The sequence below is a fragment of the Salminus brasiliensis genome, chromosome 1 (assembly GCF_030463535.1).
Source record: "Salminus brasiliensis chromosome 1, fSalBra1.hap2, whole genome shotgun sequence".
Taxonomy (NCBI): domain Eukaryota; kingdom Metazoa; phylum Chordata; class Actinopteri; order Characiformes; family Bryconidae; genus Salminus; species Salminus brasiliensis.
Genome location: NC_132878.1, coordinates 63,966,177 through 63,990,226, shown reverse-complemented (window position 1 = coordinate 63,990,226; position 24,050 = coordinate 63,966,177). Strand labels below are relative to the sequence as shown.

General features: G+C 40.3%; 1 protein-coding gene across 5 annotated transcripts in view; it reads left to right on the top strand.

Annotated features, from left to right (window-relative positions):
- The window catches only part of fam184ab (family with sequence similarity 184 member Ab), a 146,117-nt gene that overhangs the window by 41,018 nt on the left and 81,049 nt on the right, over positions 1-24,050 (top strand). For all 5 annotated transcript variants that reach the window (XM_072686274.1, XM_072686310.1, XM_072686293.1 and 2 more), the window contains exons 2-6: positions 3,004-3,435; positions 4,459-4,881; positions 10,410-10,545; positions 13,269-13,450; positions 16,405-16,590. In XM_072686274.1, coding sequence (XP_072542375.1) covers positions 3,004-3,435; positions 4,459-4,881; positions 10,410-10,545; positions 13,269-13,450; positions 16,405-16,590 — 1,359 coding nt within the window. The remainder of the gene's footprint in view (positions 1-3,003; positions 3,436-4,458; positions 4,882-10,409; positions 10,546-13,268; positions 13,451-16,404; positions 16,591-24,050) is intronic.

Sequence of the window (24,050 nt, the reverse complement as noted above, 5' to 3'; positions counted from 1 at the left end):
ACATATCAACTGTGACTGATCTCCCTACAGTATAAACCTCTGAACCAGCTGCGCTACAAGTGTTGATTTGCTCCCTTGGTGGCAAGATGTCCAGGAAAAGGGCTTTGAGGGATATTTTTCCCTCCATAAATCAGTGTGCAGCAGTGTGGAGGTTCAATCTTAAGTCCCCCGGCATACTCTGAGGTGGAGCGTGTGTGTGTTTAGGGTTCTAAGTGCATGTTGAATTTTAATGTAGCCAGAGAGACAGCGTCAACCGCACTGTGCTGGAAGAGATGAGCCTTGGTGATGTGATTTTGGAGACCCCCCTGACTCCTCCTGGGAACAGCGCTTTAAACTTTTACTGTTGTTGCTAAGCAATTCTCAGTATGGTTCATAATCATGCCCACACACACATACACACATTGTACCGGATATAGACAGAGGAGTAAATGTGGATTTTGAATGTGTTGGAGCCCTGCTTCTTTCCAGGGTGCCAGCATTGTGGGAACAATATCATTCAGATTCTGTGTTATTGTATAAAGCTCTTAGCATTGATATCTTGGAAAAGCTATACTGAAAAAAAACATGCCGGTAATGTAATCTTATCTTTGAGAAAGTCTAGATTTTTCTTTGTTCAGAATAGTTATGAACATGAATATGTTGGTCATTCAGAATTAAAAAGAAAATAAAATCTCTACTAAACCATGAACCAAGCCCAGCCATGCCCCAGAGACTGAACACTCGAGTGAACTGAACAAATCAAGCCATGAATGGGGTGAACCATTACATCTGTAATGATTGACTCATTTATGTTGCATGATTGTGAAAACTGGCTGTAGCGGAGAAGGACAAACCAATTCACAGATATGCAGCTTAACAAAAACAAGAATGAGCTTGGAGCGTTGGAAGAAGATGGGATCAGAAGTAGCATAGCTGTCTAGCAGTTTTCGGCCAGTGGGTTTATCACATCAAATTTAATTAGTGTAGCAATGGATCAAAACATTGTCTTATCACAGTGCAGTCATTACAGTGTGCATTGTGGAGACAATGCATTGAAGACAATAAGCTTTCTATTCATTATAATATCTAATGTGATTGAATTGTATGAACACCAAAGTTTGCAAACAAACAGCACCAATTAACAGTATGGTGAGGGCTCCCATGGTCTGGGGTCTGACAAGTGTGAGTGTGGAGGGGGATGTATATATGTAAAATTGGATAACCAGGAATGACCTTTTTCTCAAGAAATGATAGCATATTAAGAAAAGAAATTCAGTTCAATTCAATTCTCTAATGTCAATAAATATCTTGATAGTTAAGAATGTGGTGATAAATCGAGACGCAGCTCCTCCAAATTAATATATTCAAAAATATCTCCTGTTTATTGGCATTAAAATCTATTCACAGTTTCATCACACCATAATGTCATCACTTATAGTAAATAACAGACTACTTAATATTACATCATTGACTACTGAATCTTAAGAAATTTTACCAAAACATATAAGGTTGGTCAGAAAGCTCACAAGCCTGCAATAACACATTTAGTAATTGGTAAGAGGATGCATGTGCATAACGTAGCCTTTTGCAATTTCGGTATTTCAAACTATCCCAATAACAGCACTGAAGCTTCACTCCAGTCCACCCCATCACTCCTGACCCCCTGGAAATGGGTGCATTACCATGATCAGGATGTCACTTTAACATCGTGACTGAGAAAACCACTCTGCTATTTCTGCTCTTCAACAAATGCATTTAAAGTACAGTAACTGCATCAAAGCGGAATTCCATTTTGTTGCTCTTCCGAGACCTATCAGCTTCTTTCACCAGTCCACCATGCTCACCAGGGTGGGAGCATGTGGACACGTTATGTGTGAAAGTGGACAATAAAGATAATGACTGCTCTTCAGTCGATCTGAGTGGACAGCCCATTTATAAGATGATGACACCCTCACCCCACTCTGTCGCTTAGCCATTGTTTTCCCCAATAGCTCTCACGCAGAACAGGAGTTACAGTGGCGATAAGTGTATTGTTCTGCCGCAGCACTTTCCTAATCAGATGTCCAGACAATTATGGAAATGAACTCAGAGCGTGACGCACAAGATCCAAAGTCTAAAGTCTTTTTTTTTCCTGTAATAATTCCAGTGTTATTTTTGTTCCGAACAACAAGGAGCTGCCATGTCCTCTTTCATACCAATACCTGATTGGCTTTTAGAAACCCAGAGCTATCAAGGGAGTATGTGTAGTAGGCTATTCATAATATATAATATAATGTACATATTGCAAATCCTCCAAATAAAGTAGCCTAAATCTAGAGGGAGTTTGCCAAAGTTAACAAACCAAGGTTTCAGAAGATGAAAACAACACAATGTTGATACACATAAGAAAGATTTTTTTTTTCAGAAAGTGTCCCTATCAAGCAGAGCACATTCATATTTAAACTTCTGTCTAAAATAGTTGTTTTCACCCTTTGTGTGCTGTTTGTGATGTGAAAAACGAGAGTATGAAAAGCAGCCATGTGTCAAAAGAGATTAATTATTCACATTGTCTTTTGGGTGAGAAAGTGCGAGGCAAAGCTTTTCTGGTTTTGTGGCCAGCAGAAAGGGGGATGAAGATTAGACGGCTTTTCTGGCTCCTCTTCGGCTGTGTGCTTAAAACTCTGTTTCCAACAAATATCTGCATTATAAAAAAACACTGTAAACTCTGTAATCAGATTAATGCAGCTTTTTAGTTTTTAAGTCAGTCTTTTGGATTTAAAGGTCAGTAACTCCCTCGTGTGCTGGGCGGTTGCATGTCTTCATGTGAACAAACTCAGGACAAATGTCCTTAGTCAGCAGTAGGATTTACTTAACCTTTGATATGACATTTGTTCCACGCTGATTCTCCTCGACCTTTTTCTCTGTAAAAACACATGTAGCCTTCAGTTGCGCGCCGGTAACTGAAAGGTCTTTCCAGCTAAGGCAGTTGGTATCCTCCCGCTTGTGTACCCCCTTTCCAACGCTGTTTTCTCTCTTCTCCTCAAGGTGATCTACGCACTCAACACGAAGAACGACGAGCATGAGGCAGCCATCCAGACGCTGAAGGAGGCTCATGAGGAAGAGGTGCAGCAGATCCTGTCGGAGACGCGGGAGAAGATCATGCAGTACAAGAGCAAGATCAGCGACGAGATGGACCTTAAGCGGCGCATCCAGTCTCTGGAGGAGTCCATGGAGCTGCATGAGCGGATGAAGCGGCAGGCGCTGGCCGAGTTCGAGTCGTACCGGCAGCGCGTGGAGGACATGCAGCTGTGCACAGAGGCGCAGCACACACAGCGCGTGGTCACCATGTCCCGCGAGGTGGAGGAGATGCGCCGTTCCTTTGAGGAGAAGCTTCGATCTTTTGGGCAGGTGCAGGCCCAATTCGAGCAGGAGAAGCGGCAGGCACTGGAGGAGCTCCGCACCTCGCACCGGCAGGAGGTACAAGCAAGGCCTTTCAGCTGCAGGGTGTAATCAAACTTGTGGGTTGGCAGAAATGTATTTAGTGGCTCTGTAATGGTGTAGTTGAGTCTGCACGCAAATCCCAGTCAAGTGAATGCCAGCAAAGAGAATAGGTTTGGGCAGTTACTGGGCAGTTGATCAAAAAAGTGTTATGTGCAAGAGGGCTGGTCAGCTTCTGTTGAATTATTTCTTTACTATAGTGCTGTCCAAGCTGACCTACTTCAGACTGGTTTATGTTTAAGTAGAGTCTTTGTTTAAGATTATGTTCTGATTGTATTATATGAGAAAAGTAAAAAAGGACCCTGTGAGAGTTCACCCTTAGTCCCTATTACAGCCTCCATTCTGCTTTCTGCTCCAAAATCTCCAAAGCATTTCCTGCTTCTCGCCATCCAAACCATCCCAGACACATTCAGTGAAGTCTGAACTCTGGGATGCTCGGCCAATTTTCCAACAAAGAGCAGCAGTTTTAGGGTTTGTAGAGTTTGATTAGTAGATTTCTGTTTAGTTTGCTTTCATTTAGAGAGAGCTTCTCCCTCAATTCCACACCCTTTCAGGTCTGCAGTGTTGAGTCATCTTCACAGTGGAAGGGTGAACACAAACACCTGTGGATGTTTTCAGCTTGATTATTTCCTCTCATTCAAAAATAAAAGCTTGAAGTGCTGTTTATCTGATGGGGGTAGCTTTGGTGGTCTACCTGGTCTTGCCTAGTAGCTCCTGTTTTCTTTGTATCTCTTTTGAACCTACTTTTGGAAACCCCTGTTGTCTTCTTTATACAAGTGAATTATCTGATATCTAATCGACTATCACCTATCTAAATATCTACTGAAATATGAACATTGGCTGTTTTGACTGGGAATTAAATTAAGAGTGGTTTCAGACTTGTGAACAGTTTGGTATTTATATGTCATTCATAATTCATATATATAATTTAGATAGGTAGATAGACAGACTGATAGATCAATTGATCCTATACTTGACGTTTCAAACTTATTTATGCCACAGGTCCAGGAGTTACTTCGATCTCATCAGAGCCAGAATGCAAACTACAGTAAAGATCAGGAGAAACTCGGCCAGCTCCACAAGCAAGAGGTGGAGGCTCTGTCCGAGCGTGTGGAGGAGCTCAAACAGGACAAAAAGCGTTTGGTGGAGGAATACGAGGCAAAGCTGAACAAGGCTCAGGCCTTCTACGAGCGTGAGCTGGAGGCCATGAAACGCACACAGCAGATGACTGCGGAGAACTTGCTAGCCTGGAAGAAGACAGAGGCAGAGCTGAGGAAGGAGTTCCAGGCGCAGGAGGCAGCGCTGCAGAAGACGCTGGGCAAGCTGCGTTCCGAGCTACAGAGGGTGCAGGAGGAGGCCAGGGAGAGCCGGGAGAAATCCCACAAACTACAGGCTTCCCTCACTGCTGCAGAGAACAACATCAAGGTATCTACAGAGAGAATCTCCTCCTCTTAGACTTTGTGGCGTACTGCTCGGGCGATGTTGTTAGATGTAAATCACCTGCAGCACTTTGAGATGGGAACAGGCCCTACAACTCATCTGTAGTACTTGGATTTTTCTGTAATTAGGTGGTGTGGTGCTCAACATCATCTACGCAGACTGTTTCAAGTTATTTTATCTTTTATCTTAAGAGCAATCCTTTAATCCTCAGGAATTTCAAATTGAATTCAGGAGGCAAGGAAAGCAGGAGTAAGTACAAGAGACAAAGCAAGACTAAATGCTTTGATCTTATAGAGTTAAGTTACCTATAATCCACAGTTTGATCTGAGCAAAAAGTTAAAATGAGTCAATATTAATTAAGGCTGTTAACATTCCCCAGTACATTTAGTTTCTCTCATTTTTTTTTTGTAGAGGTAATGAGCGCTATTTGTCTTTTTCACCGGGTCTCTTTCTCCAGAGTATAATAACAGTGTCTTTAGTCATAGGCAGAGCCATACTGACTTTAAGAGCGGCTTTTTAAATGTGTGCCACATACAGTTAAAATATGAAAGTAATAGATTTAATGCCAGTAACAGTTACTGGACATTGCATGGCTACTTAATTGTGCAGAGTCAGATTAGTGTAAGCGAAAAATAGGTATAGATTATCTAATTAGAAAGTAACAGTAAAGCAATCTGAATCATTCATGAGAGTTTGTGAGTATTTGAGAAGCCACTCTGAGCCAGATTCATAACAGACAGATTTACAGATTTACCATGATGTAAAAAGCCTGCAGCATTTGTCACACATTTACTCATTCATGAACAAGGATTCCTGATGTGTTTCACAGTTTTTTTGTGTGATCTGTAGCACTTCCGTGTTTCCCCTCATTTGCACAGGCCGGGACCAATTTATAACCCCCTTGGCTGAGTTTGACAGTAAATTTTACAGTATGAAGCTTTTCCTACAATGGATGGAAGTATATTGTTTCATTTGATACTGAATTGATATTGTTTGTTTACTCAGTGTTTTTATTTCAGTTTTTTTCAGTAGTTTGTTGCTGTGCACTGTACACCACATACAACAGTTTTCCTTGTATTTGAAGAAACATATACCCAGACAACGAGTTATCAGATGGTTATTTGAGTCGTCATGCTTTTAAATATATCAGTTGTCTTTACTAAAGAACCCCTGAAGACCTTTTTAAGGGTGCACTTCTGTTTTTAGTAGAACCCATGTCTCAGATTTTCCTTTTTATTCATCTAATTTATGCACAGTTCTTTTTGCACCCAAACAGTCCCTGATCACTTGTCATTTATTTGTATTAAATCATTAACATGTCACGTTTGGAACAATTACCACTACCACTACTAGTAACATACATAATCATATAGTATAAGTCATATAGTATATTGCATTGCCACAACAGACCATTCAAAGCATGAACCCCACAAGACCTCTGAAAGTGTCCAGTGGTATCCAGCACCAAAATGGTAGCAGCAGAACCTGTATGTTAAGAGGTGGAGCCTCCATGGATCACATCAAAAAGCTGAGCTGCCATAGTGAAGGTGTACTGAGACCGGGAACCACTTTACCTTTATAATGAACACCTGTCACCTCCATGAAAAGTCCATGAAAGTCTCGCTAGTGTAATCTAAGCCAAGGGTGGTTATATATATATATATATATATATATATATATATATATATATATATATATATATATAAATGCAGACTGCTTCTACAAACATTTGTGAAAGAATGAGTCCCTCTCAGGAGCTCAGTGAATTCCAGCATGGTACCGTGTTAGGATACCACCTGTGCAACAAGTACAGTTGTGAAATTTCCTTGCTACTGAATTTTCCACAGTCAGCTGTCAGTGAAATTATAACAAAGTGGAAGCAATTGGGAACGACAGCAACTAAAATGACAGAGCGGGGTAGTGAATGCTATGGCGCATCGTGGTAAGAGGTTGCCAACTTTATGCAGAGTCAATTGCTACAGACCTGGGTCTGTAATCGCTGTAATCTGGGTTTGGTGGTTGCCAGGAGAAAGGTTACTGTCTGACTGCATTGTGCCAAGTGTAAATTATGGTGTGGGGTTGTTTTAGGAGTGGGTTTGGACCCTTAGTTCCAGTGAAAGGGACTTTCACTTAATGCTTTAAGAGATTTTGTTCAATTTCATGCTCCCAACTTTGCGGAAACAGTTTGGGGACGGCCCCTTTCTGTTCCAACATGACTGTACACCAGTGCACAAAGCAAGGTCCATAAAGACATGGATGAGCAAGTTTGGTGTATAAGAATTTGACTGTCCTGACTGCAACCCAACAGAACACTTTTGGGATGAATTAGAGCGGAGACTGCGAGCCAGGCCTTCTCGTCCAACATCAGTGTCTGACCTCACAAATGAAAACCTCAAAAATTCCCATAAACACCCTTCTAAAACTTAACCTGCCAAAGAGTGTCCCGACATCATATGAAACCCTATGTATTAAGAATGGGATGTCGCTCATATGCGTGCAAAGGCAGGCGAGCAAAAACCTTTGGCAATATTGTCAATAAGAGCATGCTTTGATCTTGTGCATGTAAATCCAGCCACACCTCAAGCAGTGCAGTGCGCAGATGCGTCCCTAATTTGTCCTTAGCAAACTCAAAGTCACCCTTTAATAAGTGAGCAGCCATGAAATCCCTGGAACCTGTTTCTGAATTTGGATCATAAATTGAGAAGTTATTTATGCCTGTAATTAGTGAATAGGAGTACAGAGCTGCATTAGAACGAATGGGTAAAGCAGAAAGGTATAAATTGTCCAGATAAATCTTCTTCTTACACATTTAGTTCTTGTATTTCATTCTTAAATTACATGTTCTTCACAGTGCTAATTAATACACTATTAATCTCGGCAAATTCAGATTGTGAAAGACAGCAATATGCCAGTTAGGCATCTTGTAATTTACAGATCTTTATTGCTAATGCCCTGTGAGCAAATTCATAAACCACTGTTATGTGAGCAGACAAATGTCTAAATCATGCATAATAGAGGGGAACTCAGATTTTTCAAAATGACCCTCATAATTCAATCACTGATGTAAACACAGTCTGTCAGGGTGATTTAATGTGAAATAATATATATTATAAAGAGGCCGGTCAACTCAAATATCTTTACAGTGGAGAAAGATATATACACTGTATATATACAGTGGTCTTTACTTCCTTTAACAAGAAAGAGTACATTCGTAACCATTTTAAGTAGTAATGTCCTGCGAGTTGGTTCCTATCACTACTACTCTGAATAATTCTGACTCTAGAACTGTTCATCACTTCATCATCAAAACATTTTAAATTACTTACTTTACATCTTGGCAATTAAATTATGGAGAAATTTAGAAAAATTACCAGCAAAATGGTGCCACATTTTGGCCATATTGTGTGGCCATATTCAAGTGTGTTTTCCACAAAGACAAAGCAGCAGCCTCCCTCCAGCTGCCGCTCTATTCACTCTGCAGAAAGTTGCTCTTTAATGGAATCGATTTGGAATCACTGTGACATTTTCAAAGCCTATGTCTCATAATAGGCTTGCCCCCGGGGGCACATCCCAGTCAGTTTTGGTTAATCCATGTTAATCAGATGGAGAAATGTGCAGATGGTGATAGTCGTAGCATCTGTGGCACAAGAACTGGATTTCTTTCATTGGAAGAGAACAACGCAAGCAGGTCAGTCTACTGAAATGCAGCGTTCAGTCATCCGCTCTCAGCACACCTGGAGCCACACTTTCTAGAATGCGGACCAATCTGAAACTGTACGCAAAGCAATAGCAAGGTGGTCAGTGTCACCTTTCAGCGGTCCCTCACCCCTCCACAGCAGTCATCAGTCACTTGGGGTTGGGTAACACATCAATTTGTTGCCCGCTCGCAGCATAACCAGCAAGCTGATTGGCTGTTTTTATGAACAGATGCCATGTTGAGTGTTATGAGAACTCCCAGTCATATTTCAACCAGTGGCCGGTCTTCTCTTTTATAACGTACCCTGCCCAGTCCTCACTAAGAGGACAGGAGACATTCCAAAACTGAGGGTGGATCTACTCACCGATTTAACGCTTTACTTCCTAAGAATGAACTCAGTAATGATTTTCAATCTCTGTTAATTCTCTAAAACTAAACTAAACTCTCAATCCACATCCACACATTTGTTCCTGAGTGGCACAGTCAGCTGTGTGTTGGCCCTGTCACCAGAAGGTTACAAAGATTAATCTTAATAGTGCCATAGTTGCCCGCAGCAAAGAGAGCATAACTGCGTAACTTAGTGTGCTGCTAGCCAGTTCGGACATTTGTTACATAACAGAATTACCAGTTAGTGCTCTCCTCCAAACGTGTTGAACTGTCCAATGACATTTGTTTTGTGGTGGTGCTAAATTTAGGAGACGGCAAATATATTTATGTAATTAACTGTGCAATTGATTGTAACAATTGATGGAATTGTATAACTTATTATTGTATAATAAGTATAACTATATACTGCAGATCAAAACGACTTCCACTTCCACTTAACCACTTCTAAGTAAGTGGGGTGGTGATCATCCAACATCCTGATATTAATTCTCTGGTCACTGAGTGCAATCCAATCCATACAGCAATGCTCTAAAATCTAGCAGAAAGTCTTTCACCCAACAGTAGAGACAGAATAAACTCAAAACAATGGATGAGCAGGTGTCCCTTAACTTTTGTCCAAGTAATGTAGTGCAGTGCTAATGTAGTGCATGCAGATAAAAGGCTTTTTCACTGTCCAGCAAAGAGAAAGAAGGAGAATAGGTGTCTTGTGTACATTCAGTTACACTGCAATGCTCTATTTAAGAACGAAGCCCTTTGTGAACTATAAAACCTGAGGTGTTTCATTTTATGAATATTGTGCAGCTGAGCGGAGACAACATGCACAGGGTGCTATAAATACTGTCTGTTTAGGGATGAGGACGCATCTACTCATCTTCAGGTCTCCACAATACGCAATACGTCTGTGTGAATGAACGTGTGCATGTGCCAGGGAAGAGACTGGAAAGGCTAATAAAGCATGGCACAATAGACCAGAGAGAAGGAGGTAGACAGACAGACAGAAAAAAGAAAGGAGACAGGTGATGGATAGCGATGGTTTGATTAATAGGAGAGAAAATGACAGCAATAGCGTGAAAAAAAAGAGCAAGGGAAGGAAAGTGAGAGGTGCAGACGAAATTACCGTAGAAAATAGGAGAGGAAGAGATAATGTGGGCATTCACAATTAATGAGAGTGAGGTAGAGAAAAGAGAGAGCGAAAAAGGAAATAGCTGGACAGAGAGAGATGAAGTGAGAGTGCAGCTGGTGATCAGATAAAGAAAGGCAGCGCAAATCGGGGGAAGCTGATGGAAGAGAGTGGGAGAGAGAGTGAGAGAAAGAAAGAGTGAGAGCGTGGAAAGTGAGAATGAGGCAGCAAGCATGTCACTCAGTAATGCACTGCTCATTTGATTGATTTGGTTTGGTTTCTCATCTCTGTGTGTGTGTGTGTGTGTAGGAACTACACAAGCAGCTAGATGAGGTGACCCAGGACGCAGAGATCATAGCCATCCGACAGAAAGAAGCGGAGTGCGAGCTGGAGGCCACCAGAGACCGAGTTCAGCAGCAGGCCACTGAGATCCTCCTCAAAGCCAGTGAGATAACACTGTTTCCTCTCTCACTGACATATCACTGACAAATCTATACTGACATATGTATGCACGCTCTTCTATAGTTGTGTTTGAATCTAAAATCAGCATGTGAATCAGCAAGTCTTAAACCAGTGACGTCTGCATACTACTTACCAAGCCATCGGACCAATCCATCATTTAACCAGTAAAGTCAGACAGTATTAAAGGGGACGTCTATTCCTTTATTGAGACTTACGTAACACTGAAAAGACTGATGAAGACTGCAGGTGAGGCTTTAATAGGGAGGCTTTTACAGTGTGATCCAAAAACATAGGAAGAAAACAGGCTAGGGTCAAAACCAACTCCGAAAGCAAACAATACATAGGGGAGATCCAAAGGTAAGTCATGAACAAAGCCAAAGCCAAAATATTTAATGTGCAAACCAGTGAACAACAAGTCAAACAACAAACCAAAGGCCAAAAACACAGTAAATACAAATAGGAAGCAAACACTTGGCATGCTCAGTGGCAAATTATTTGAAAAGATGATGAAAAACTGTTCAGTATTTATAATGAGACTAAAATTGAGTGCAGCGGAGGACAGGATAATACACTGTTACAAGACCTTTACCAAGTTTGAATTATTCACAGTGGTAGTGACAGAAACCAGACTCTAAAAGCTACATCATAGAAAGCTATTGCACTGAATGATTATGAATGTGCTGCCTGGTGCCTTTAATGCCTTCATGCTGGAGAGGTATGTTCTGTACATTGTACTGTAAGGCAGAATAGTCCCTCTTTTAGTAACTATTTTTTAGATTGGAAGCACCTCATGGACCTGTCCTGTAACTCACACAGTTTTTGTCACTTTTGCTGAATGTGATGTAATTTTGAACAAATGCTGAGGGAGTGCTTGTTTGTTGAGAATTCAGCACTGTGCTAAACTTCCTATTATTTAGATAGGTAGGTAGGTATAGGTAGATATAATTAACTTGTTTTTTTCAATTATGCAGTCATTTTTGAGGTTTTAGCTATTTGAGTTTAAGATAGTTGAAATAACAAATCATATTTGAAAATTCTCAACAAAATAGTAAAACTAGTTGATGTTAATTTTTTGAAGACAGAACTGGCTTGGTATCCATGGCAACAAAGAACATTCATGACCAGACTCTATTAAAAAAACTACTTAGCAAAACCTCTAGCTTTATAATTTATAAATTAAAATAAAATAAATTAGGAGGCTCAACATTTTAGATCTGGTTTTGGGGTGAAAGATGACATGCTGGTATCCCGGCAACATTTTGTGGAACAATCCCCTAGAGAGACCCTGCAACTCCTGTTCTTCCCTGACCTACATGCCAGCATTACTGCTCACCTTTCACCTTTTTCCTTTTACTTAGAATACTTTTTTCCTTTCACTTAGAATACAGTCACACCATATTGTAGCATACACTCTCATAGTATACATAGTGCACTGTCTAGCAGGTGGACACAAACAGAAACGAGATTCCTTTAATTCAGATGTTTAACCTACTGATCACTAACAAACTGGTCTCATTCTTTTACCGACCTCATAGCTTATTTCCTTCCTCTAATCACTGCTTAGCAAATGTTGCTATCAAACCGCTTTGAAATCTGTCATTAGCTTGTATTGTGCAGCAGTTACACTCTGGCACCTGTGCACCATGTAATGTAACACCGCATTTTAGGTTCAACGAGCGATTCAAATATACAACACACAACTGCAGATATGCTCCAGATATGGTCAGGTGTGTTTAAGTGACAACCAGATATCCAATATGTTGCATTTTGACTCATTCGCTTTCAAAACCAAAGTCAAAAGCAAATAAAACAAATGGCAAGCTTAGATTTGTCTGTGTAATCCTTGCCCTCAGCTAAACATACCAGAATAAGAGTAGGAGAGCTTTAAGTAGCAAATATGAGATTCCCACTGAAAAATAAGTCATGAAGAGAGAGTAAAATGTTTTAATATTAACGAAATTAAAAAATAATGACACCATGCTCATGCTGTTCAGTTTTAGGCTATTCTAATGGAACTTACCAGTTGATGTAAGACAGCAATATTTTTGAATTAAAGTTTTAAAGTGGGTCTCTTAAAGTGGGACTCTAGATAATGAAGTCAGGTTTATAGAAATTGTTTAAAAGTTTAAGGGAAGCAGTACTGTATTGTATGCTGTTGTGTCATGAGTGAACATATTGTAGGTATTATTAAAATAAACTATATTAAAATATGTATAGCATGAGAAATAGGGACAAATTATTAATAGATAAAAATGGTGACGGGTAATGCTGGGATGAGATGAGGATGGTGATGTTTAATGCTGAGAGGAGATGAGGATGGTAAAGTTCGGATGAGATAAGGGTGGTAGGGGGGTGAGATAAGGATGGTGATAATGCTGCTCTTTACTACCTACTGACAGTGGTCTAAAGAGAGACAAACCATGAACCAACACTACGTTGTTAGGCACTGAATGCTCATTGCATTTGGCTTCCCTGTCTAGGCCAAACCAGCATAGGGGTCACTTTTTAGTGATGTTTATGGGAGAAATTTACTGCAACACAGTGCATTATACCCTGCTGTATTTGGGTAGATATATCAACCTGAAACAAAAAAAATGACTCTGTGGTCCAGATCCACTAGGACCTTCCAGTAGAGATGAACTGGTAATACATTTTTAACGCACTACAGCGAGTGCTGATTCTGATGGTGTACGTTCTGTGGCTCAGGTCAGATCGGCAGCTTGCAGGCCACACAGATGACCCACGAGGCAGCCATCCGGGACCTGGAGTCAGAGAAGTCACGGCTGAAAGACAAGGTGCTGCGTCTGGAGGAGGAGAGAGGGGCACTGCAGAATAAGAGTCAGGCTCTGGACGAAAGGCAGAGACAGCAGATCCTTTCACTGGAGAAGGTATTGACCAAACCCCTGAGTCTCATTCACACTACAACTCTTTACTCACTTCATAATGGTTGTGCAGTTATGTGCTGATATGTAAGAGAAGAACACTCTGTGCTCTGTATACAGGGCTCAAGAGTGCTGTGTTAAGAGTTTCCTAGAAAATAATACAGTGGTGCTTGAAAGTTTGTGAACCATTTGGAATGTTCTATATTTCTGCATAAATTTGATGTAAAACTTCATCAGAAGCCAAACATTCTCTTGGGTTTCAGCTCATGAACAGATTTAACTTTCATATATTTCTTCCAAAGGTTACTATTGTTGAGATCCAGTCCAGTCCAGTCTTCTGCTGATATTTGTCCCCTCATCCCCTTGTGTTCTCATTTAGATACGGCATTCAATATTCTTTAGACTCTCTTTATAAACCCATATACATTTGTGACAGAAAAACCTTAAATCTGTATGCAAAATAGATCACAGCTAAAAGTAGATCATAAATTGAAATTTGATATAAATGAAATCAAATACAGACAAACAGATATGCCTGTGTGTATGTGCATGTGTGGTTTGTGACCGAGGGATTCAGAAACACTCACTGGCCGTTGTGTAGAATGCTGAACTACAGCACTTGTTCCACATGAGTTCCTCTCACACATTATCAGCATTTCTGAAGTCTGTGTCTGCTCGGCTAGCCATTATCACTCCTAAAGCCAGTCCACCTTGTTTAAATCTATATAGAAAATGTTTAAGACTTCCACAAATATTGTAGTTTGAAGATGAATGATGATTGGACAGGAATTATGTTTCCAGTTATTTGGATATTATTACACACAGGTTTTTATTCCCTTACTAAATCATTCCTATTGCACAGGACAATTTATATAGAAAAGCTTTTCTGTTGTTTTCAGCAGCTTTCCCCCCAAGCTGGGCTTTTTAGATGTCATACAGCATTTCAGCTGTATTCAATTTTTAATATTCACAAGCGCTGTCCATGAATAGATTTTAGTAAATACACTTTAGCATGTTTTTTCCCAGAAAGAAAGTGTTTAGGCCTTAAGTCCTGCATCAGAGAAAGTTTTATTTCAATTCTGAAAATTGAAGCGGAGCCTCAGGAAAAGGGCAGAGTACATGATCCCCGAAATCTCAACAGCAAAATGCAATTCCATGTAAATGTCATGCACAATGTTCTTCTGTTTCTCAATTTGCATAATATAGAGCAGTGTGCAGAATCAGTGCATTTCACCCTGTAAACCTCAGTGGTGAAATTAATTAGTAGGGATAAGCGGAGAAAACTTACATTATTAAGTAATTAATTTTTGTTCTTTGATCCCAGTGTTCATATAGTTCTATTCTTAGCCTAACGATTTCAGTAAAGCACAAAAGTTAATAAAACATTTAAAGGAGCTGTCCATTCATGACATGCATCTTTTGAGCAGTGTCCATTTAATTTAACCCCTTTCCACAGTGTAAATCTGTTTTTACTTACATTTTTATTCTGTTAGTGTCAGACACACTCATCTTAAACAAGAAAACACATGAATAGAAATTGAAAAAATACAAAACAATGACTGATCCGAACTGTGCTCTAAATAAGCTTGGGGGCCTGTGAACAGAGGCTACAAAATATTCAAATATAACACACAGAATATTTTCGGAGTCACTTTGAAGGTTTAACCCTTTCGCAAGTACAGTCCCGTTTGTGGTATTTGAGTGTTCAGCTTTAAATGTGACATCAAATTCAGCTTTAGTTCAACTGATTCATGAAATCTGTTCACTGATTAGTCTTCCCACAACATACAGCGCATCTCAAAAATGCAGAAATGGGTGGACCATTACAGGTCTGCACAGTCCTTATATGACAACTAAGCTGCAAGGATGGGATGTTTTTATGCTGTTATGAAATCCAGTCAATTCACATTTATCTGCTCATTCAGACTAGCAGTATTTCAGTTCAGGCTGCTTTAAGGCTTACAGGGCAGTCAGTTAAAACAGAGGTCCTTTTTATAGACCCATCTTAATGGCACAATAATGAAAACTGACAATTCTGGGGAATAAAGAGAGATTTGAAATGGTAATTTGTCGTGAATTCCACCCAGTTCCCCATAAAATGTACAACAATATAGGATTTATGGTTTCATTGCTTTGAATGACAATGTAAGCTGCATCAACTGAAAATGTTATGAAGCATTGTGAAGTTTTCTTAATTAAAATACATGTATTTCTCAAACCTCATGGTCTATAAAGTTCTGACATTCGAGTTTATAAACTTAAAAGAAGTGACCTGGTCTTGGCCTTGAAGACTTTACTTAACTTCTTCAAGTTTACAGTGCAGCAGTCCAACATCTGAAGCATAAGGAATCTTGTCAGTACAGGCTTGCTGACCTCTGGCAGGCTGTGTGGCATGCTGGGGGATTTAACATAATTCTCTATCCTTCCCTTTCTATGTGTGTCTATACTTAGAGGACAAGCGTGTGTTACGAACACAGCCTTGAGTTAGGCGTTTCTATGACAACATGGTGCTGAATGGAAGCAGCAGAGCGGGATTGGCTCTGCTGGATGCTCCTGCCGCTGCCTTAATGGGATCTTTTGCTTTTTTTTGGTTTTGACTGGTTGCATTGCACTAACAATGCGGGATATGTCAGGAGAGATTTGAGGCATCTCCTTTCACTGTCAGTGTTATACCCTTCGTGGGGAATAACAGGCCCATGTAGCATACCTATGTGCATGGCAGCTCTCAGTGACGTGCTGTTCCTAAGCCTGATGGAGTGCCGTGGGCCATGCACTTCACTGTCTGTTATTTTTTGTGTCTTCTAAATCACACGGTTAAATATATCACATTCTCATACTCCTCTTTCCCCATAGTTAAAGCTTATGCTTGTCATCATCGTGCGCACATGCCACATAGCTGGTGTTGTCCAGTCCAAATTCTGAACACTTTCCACCTCCTGTTGCTCTCCTCTCCCTTGCAGACGCTCAGAGAGGAGAAACAGGCGTATGAGAAGGAGCTGCTGAACCTGCGCAGCAAATACGAGGAGGACACAGCTCACTTTAAAGAGGCGCAGAGTCGGGCACTGGAGGAGCTGACCAAAAAGCATCGGGCTGCCCTGGAGAGTACCCAGAGTAGCGCAGAGAAAGAGAAGAACAGACTCCTGGCTGTGAGTGCACTACTACCACACATATGAATCAACACTGTCAAAAGTTAAGGGATTCCTTAGTTTCTTTGGAAATGCTTAAATTCTTTGCTCTTTATTTTCATGCCATATTTTCATTTCCATTATGACGTTTAACATACATTCAGTCTGTAATTGTGCATTTGTCACATTAGGAGTATCTTCCAAATGGCATAAATATCAGGTAAATGTACAGTACGCCAGTCATTTGGCATTAGTTCCCTATACGCATTTGTGGTTTCACATCTGATTTAAGTCAGATTTCTGGACATGCTCAGTTTGTTCATTTTTTGTACTGTGTGTTTGTCAGTGACTGCTTCAATACTTAAAACCTGCGAGCGAGATATAGTCGTTAAGTAACATCTAAGTTCATGGATAAATGCAACCAACTAGCACAGTCACACATGTATTGTTACTACTGCAACCTATAATGTGAGCATTTGTGACTATGGTCTGACCATCGGGTTGTATTTGGTCCCTTGTGAATTTAAAATCTGACTTAGAATTCATTGTGTCAACAGCACAGATCTGTTGTAATGGTCCATCTAAAATCTGAATAGCCCAGGCTGATAATAGCTGGACTGTTACAGGTCTCACTGATTTTCAAGCAGAGTTTTGCAGCATAGTGCCATAATATCTGCAGCAACACTTGTGTGATGGCATCTGTGATGCATTGTGTGATGCTAAAACAAATGAGTGAAAAAAGCCCAAATGACTTTTTTTACTACTCATTTTTTACTCTTTATGTATTATTCTTCATGTTAAACGTTTTGGCAGAAATGGATGTCATAAGGTGTTTAGATGGGAAAGAAAAAATGCATGAAATTTAGGGGTGTTTCACGTAGTAAGACGAGGCTGGTGTGCATGTAAATGGAGCAAAAAATGGACTAGTCTGTTACTGTAACTCCTGTAAACATCCTGGTTCAGTCCAGTTTCCTAGTTTCTCAGGTTGCTGTGTGCATATAAAAATATTAACTGTTATCTTCAGTGTAGTAATAGCTACACATTTTAGGTATGTGAGTTAACATCTAAAAGATATCACAACTGATATTCATACTATGAATATAGTATGTGCAGCAGTTACAGGTGAACAGGTGTTTACATGATGGTTTTCCTCAGTACAAACCTATTTTTAATATGTTAAGTTAATATGAAATGACAAAGAAAACATGCTATGTGATAACCTAAAGTTGTTTTAAGAGATTAATTGAGTAGGTGTGGTCTCAGCCTCCAGTGACAGTAAGAATTCACTAAACATTTTGTTATTTTGTCAATTTATTTATATTCATTTTATTCATGCAAACCCAAGCAAGACACTAGTATTCCTATATGTCAGCATAACTGACATTTTCCCACATCTCACATGTTGAGATTACACATTGATTGTGAGATCTAAAAGATGCATAGAGATATAATAAAAAGCAAGCTACTTAGATGCATTGATAGAATGCGGTCAGGAGAAGGGCTGTGGGCCACTGTGTGCCTTTGTGGCAGACAGATATAATGCCTCAAAATGCTGCATATATTATAGTGCATGTTCCGTTCCATTCTCAGACCACAGTGATAGGCTTTAGACATCAGACAAAACAAGTTTAAGGCTCAGGATAACCATGGTCATGCCTCAGCTCTTGTACAAATGGATGTTTATGTGACATTGACAGTTTTCTTTTTGCTTACTAAAATAATTACACTTTTATGGTCAAATTAAAGATGACAGTGCTGTTATTATCTCCTTCTTTTTTATTACAATTCAAAGGCTGACAACCAGCTGTCACTGTGTTCTTCAGTGTTAGGAATTGTCATAAAATCATCAGCAGAAAAAGTGTGTAGAAAGTCCTGCTCCGGTTTCAATACCAGTTTCAGCAAGCCCTTGTTCATAGAGTCTAGCCATTTTTCAATCCTCAACACCAGCTTAAGGATTTTTCTATGACTATAAATTGTTGCATTCAGCTGGGAGTTTATACTTTTCAAACTCTGATCATCCTACTACTCACATTACCCACCTACCCACTCTCCAGCTGGTTGGAAGCTTGGGAAAAAATGGATGCTCACTGTAATCTAGCTCCTGTTTGGATGCTGTAGGTACATAAAAAGCATATAAAGTGTTGTTTAGTTTAGTGATGAAATGATGTAAAAAGATGCCGTGCAAAATTATGGCATTCACTGTAAGCATAGTGCTAATAATTATACACACAGCCTGATTAAATAATCTTGCAAGACTTAACAACTTCATTATCCCAGTTTCGCCGTAGCGAAATCATTGTGAAATATCTTTATCCTACAAAGAAAAGAAAGATAAAGTCTCTCTAAAAGCTTAAAATGCACCATTAGTCCGTGTTTATGTGTGCCGTCATGTTGAAGTGATGCCACAGAATTGCAGCTTAGCTCTCGGAAAACTCATCAGAGATCAAAAGCTACCCATTTGCCAGTTGATGAATTCAGTATTAGCTCAAGTGAAGTTGATTAGATGAACTGCTGGAGGGGCGAGGGTTGAAGAGTGAGTGAGTGGACACAAAATACTCATTATTTTCGTCTGCTAGCTAGTTAGTAAACTAAAGGCTACACAGCTAACCACAGCTTAAAATGAAGGTGATACCATGCTAAATTCACGTTCCTGTTCGTATTGGTCACTGGCTGGATCATGAACCAAACAGCGCACAGAAAGAACGGCATCCAGTGGACAATGTTTTCTCAGCTGGTTGACTGAATTTTGCTGATGACTTAGCACTGTTGTCCCAAAACCAGAAACAGATGTAGATCCACAAAGAAACAGATCCACAAAGGAAAAACTAAGCTCCTAAAGCACTGTAAGAGATGGAGGCCTTCACTTACCTGAGGAATACTGTTGACTGGTAAGGTGGCACCGATGCTAATGTCAGAATTGGCAAGGCCAGATCAGCTGTCTTGCTGCTGAAAAAATCAGAATCTGCCTGCCTGCCAACAACATACAAGAAGATCAGACTGTTTGACTCAAATGTGAAGGCAGTCTCACTTTCTAGAACAGAGACCTGGAGGACTACCAAGACCTCCCTTAGAAAGGTGCAGACCTTTTTTTAACAGCTGCCTGAGAAGAATCCTCCGCATCCACTGGCCAGACAAGAACAGCAGCACCGAGCTTTGGCAGAATTCCTTTCAGCTTCCTGCCAAGCAAGAAATCAAGAGAAGGTGATGGGGATGGATTGGGAACACGCTCTGCAAACCGACATCAACAGGCGTTTACGTGGAATCCCCAAGGGAAGCGAAACTGAGGTCAGCCAAGAAACGCCTGACCTTTGGGACCTCCACGCAGACATAAAGGAGACAGAGTACACCTGGAACCATCTAGAGAGATTGACACAGGACCAGAAACAGTGGAGGACTTTGCCATGTCAGGTGCCATGGTGGGACAGTGGGCCTAAGTAAGTTATTTCTAGGCAAAGCCAAGTTTACATGGCTTGTTGATTAGCGCACTCTAGCTAACATACCCGCAGGCATTCCAATTGAAAAGTTCACTCCATGCTCTACCCCCTTCCCTTCTGTTGTGAGTGTCCTGGTTTAGCCGTTTACCACCATTATTTTCCATATGGTTCCAGACTAAGAGACTGCCATTCACTGAAGCAGTCAGAGTGTAGACATTGTAGTCTAGGCAGAAGTGCAGAACATATTGCAGTGTTGCTGTTGGCATGGGAGTAATTCAGTGCTTAGTCAACAAAATACACATCCTATATGAGAGGCCTCTAAAAATATGAGGATTAACACAAAGCCAAAGATTTGAATGAATTCTGAATTCTTACGTTTGAGGTTTGAACTTATTCCTCTTTCGCTGGAGTGAACTTTGGCAACACTCTGTCTCTTGGGTTAAAAAAAAATTATGCAGTATAAGTGGAAAATGGAAAGAACGTGGACTAGAACTTCTAAAAAGAAGTTAAATGTTGAAACAACCAGCAGCTCATTGTACAGAAAGGAAATCCATCTGTATTTTATTTCATCTGTTCCAGCAGAAGATCTCTGGCAGCGGTTGGGCTGCAATCAATCAGGCCTGGATGTAAACAGCATTACGAGGATGCACGAGCAGAATGTCGTTAGCAGCAGAATGGGAGAGCATTTCATACGACTGTGTCCATCACTGTAAATGACATGAATTCCTTACTGTGGTGGTTGGAGCATGAAGCATGTCGTCTAGTTGTCACATGTGAGAGAAAGAAAGAGAGAGAGAGACAGAGAAACAAGACAAGTCCAGGCTGCTGCATGGCCTCAAACTTTATTGTTGCTTTGTGCTGGATGCTCTATTATTAGACCTTGTTAGGCAAGGTTACTAGCAAGATATCAGGCCCACACAAAAACACACACAGGCTTTCATCTCTTACATCCTGCTGTTTCAGTACTGTGTTTTACTTCCTTCTGATTGACTTCATTGATTTTTTTTCGGGCAATTTGGGTTTTAGCAAGTGCATATTTAGTCGGACAACAGGGGCCTTTTCCTCATAGCTGGTGTGTCTAATCGAGAGGTGTAACGCAATAGCACCATCTGTATCTGTATGTTTAACGTTCAAATTAAAATTAAAATTTCATCCTGAAATTTATGCTTAACCTGTAATTATTTCCTTGAGATATGAAGAGTGATCTAAAATATGTGCAATGCATATTCAAGATAATATTTACTTTTAATCTATTATTTATTTATTAGAGACCTACATCTCATATACTCAGTGAGGCGACTCTGTGGCTGGGGACAGGAATACAGGGACATTTTAAAGATGCCAAAGAATGAAATAATTAAGTTTTGTAAGTTGTTGTTTGATGTACAAATAGTAAGAACTTAAACATTGGTTCAGAAGAGAGGAATGCTCAGATGTGATTCGTCAAGCTTGTTTACAACCCTGTTATTTTGCCTTAAAATTAAACATGCTGATTTTCCTTTTATGGTGGAAAAAAACAAATAAGAAAAAACTGTCTGACTGGTTTCATCACCAAGACGGCCCACAGCAACATAGCATAGTCTGACCCAGCCTTGTTTTGCTTCCTTGCCATGGATAAGCACATCAGTGCTTGCTGTAGTCACCCTAGCATTAGCTTTTAGTCTTTTCAGCTGTTCTTAGGCTTCCATGTTGCAGATAACTTCATCAGTCTGCATCAGTCTGCATCACCCGCTCTGTTTTGTGTATTAGGGTCAGATTGCGTAGAAGAAATATGGTTTTATTGTGGAGGTTAGGGAAGCAGTGTTTAGGTCAGGCCACTGGAGCAAAGCACTGACGATCGACTGTGTCCGAATACTTTACTGAAACAAACCTTTATAGAATCTGCTTAATCTGGTAGCCATGTGTATCCTTTATCTGATCAGCTCTGCCATTATATTTATTGTTGTACAATCATTTCTGTCATGCTACACGTGTCTTGGAAGCATCTGCTAGCCTTTACTTTCCCTTTGCTGGTGCTATTAGGTGATGGGGGAGTCCCAGCTGGTAAGCAGGAATGAGCAATGACGAAACTGGTAAAGAAATTTGAAAAATCAACAGAAGAACTCTTCAGCATAAAGTGGACTCAATTCAAAATATAATGCGAAAAGTGATTATAGCCATGAAGAGTTTCTTCAACTTTTACTGTGACCAGGGCCCAGGAATGAGAGTAAGCTGGAGAGGAGAGCTGTGTGCTGTGTGTGTGTGTAAGCATCTGTGGATGTATGGTGTTGGACATGCTTGCTGGATTACCTGTAACAGTGGGAGAAAAGCTTCTTACAGCCCTACTGGTTTCGATAGATTATTTTCCAAAAAGAAGAATTTGTTATAAAGATTTTCCCAAAGTGTGTGTGTGTGTAGAGAGAGAGAGTAGTATCGACATCTTTCTTCACACATTCTTTACCACTATCAACCCTCTCACATACACTATCATACTCCTCACATACACTTTCAAACCTTTTACATTCACTGTCAACCACCTCACATACACTGTCATCCATACTACATATGCAATTAACCCTCTCACATACACTATCAAACCTCTTACACACACTGTCAAACCTCTTACATTCACTTTTAAACCTTTTACATGTACTATCAAATCTCTCACATACACGATCAAACCTTTTAAATACACTGTCAACCCTCTCACATACCCTGTCAACCCTCACACACACTGTCAAACCTCTCACACTGTCAACTCTCTTACATACAGTCAACCCTCTCACATACACTGTTAACCCTCTCACATACACTGTCAAACTCTCACATACACTGTCAACCCTCTCACACAGTCAACTCTCTCACATTCACTGTCAACCCTCTCACCTTCACTGTCAGACCTCTCACATACACTGTCAAACCTCTCATATACACTGTCAGACCTCTCATATACACTGTCAGACTTCTCATATACACTGTCAGACCTCTCATATACACTGTCAGACTTCTCATATACACTGTCAGACCTCTCACATACAGTCAGACTTCTTACATACACTGTCAGACCTCTCATATACACTGTCAGACCTCTTACATACTGTCAGACCTCTCACATACAGTCAGACCTCTTACATATACTGTAAGACCTCTCACATACACTGTCAGACCTCTCATATACAGTGTCAGATCTCTTACATATACAGTCAGACCTCTCATATACACTGTCAGACCTCTCATATACAGTGTCAGACCTCTCACATACACTGTCAGACCTCTCACATACACTGTCAGACCTCTTACATACACTGTCAGACCTCTCACATACACTGTCAGACCTCTCATATACACTGTCAGACCTCTCATATACAGTCAGACCTCTTACATATACAGTCAGACCTCTCATATACATTGTCAGACCTCTCATATACACTGTCAGACCTCTTACATACACTGTCAGATCTCTTACATATACAGTCAGACCTCTCATATACACTGTCAGACCTCTCATATACAGTGTCAGACCTCTCATATACACTGTCAGACCTCTTACATACACTGTCAGACCTCTTACATATACAGTCAGACCTCTCACATACACTGTCAGACCTCTCATATACACCGTCAGACCTCTCATATACACTGCTAAAAATCTCTGACATTCACTGATCTCCCTCTGACATACACTAATAAACCTCTGACATACACGGAATTGATCAAATTACATCACTTTATTATATTTAAATAATAAAGTAAAGTACTGTAAAATACACAAAAAGTTATGCCCTCTTGGACCAACCACAGATGCCTGTGGCATCACTGGGGATCTATGATTGGTCCCACCCTCCCCAAATCTATGACTAAAGGTATTAAAAAACAAGCAATTTTTTCTCTTATTCCCCTCTCTGACAGAAGTATCACTGCAAGCTGCACACACACACTATTCTCATTGATTTACCACTCCATATGCTAATTAAAAAAACACTTTTTCCTTCTCATCTGTTGGGATGAGACCAGAAGCTGCAAATGACACGACTAGCCTGTCTGTTTTGATATCTTCAGCTGATAGCA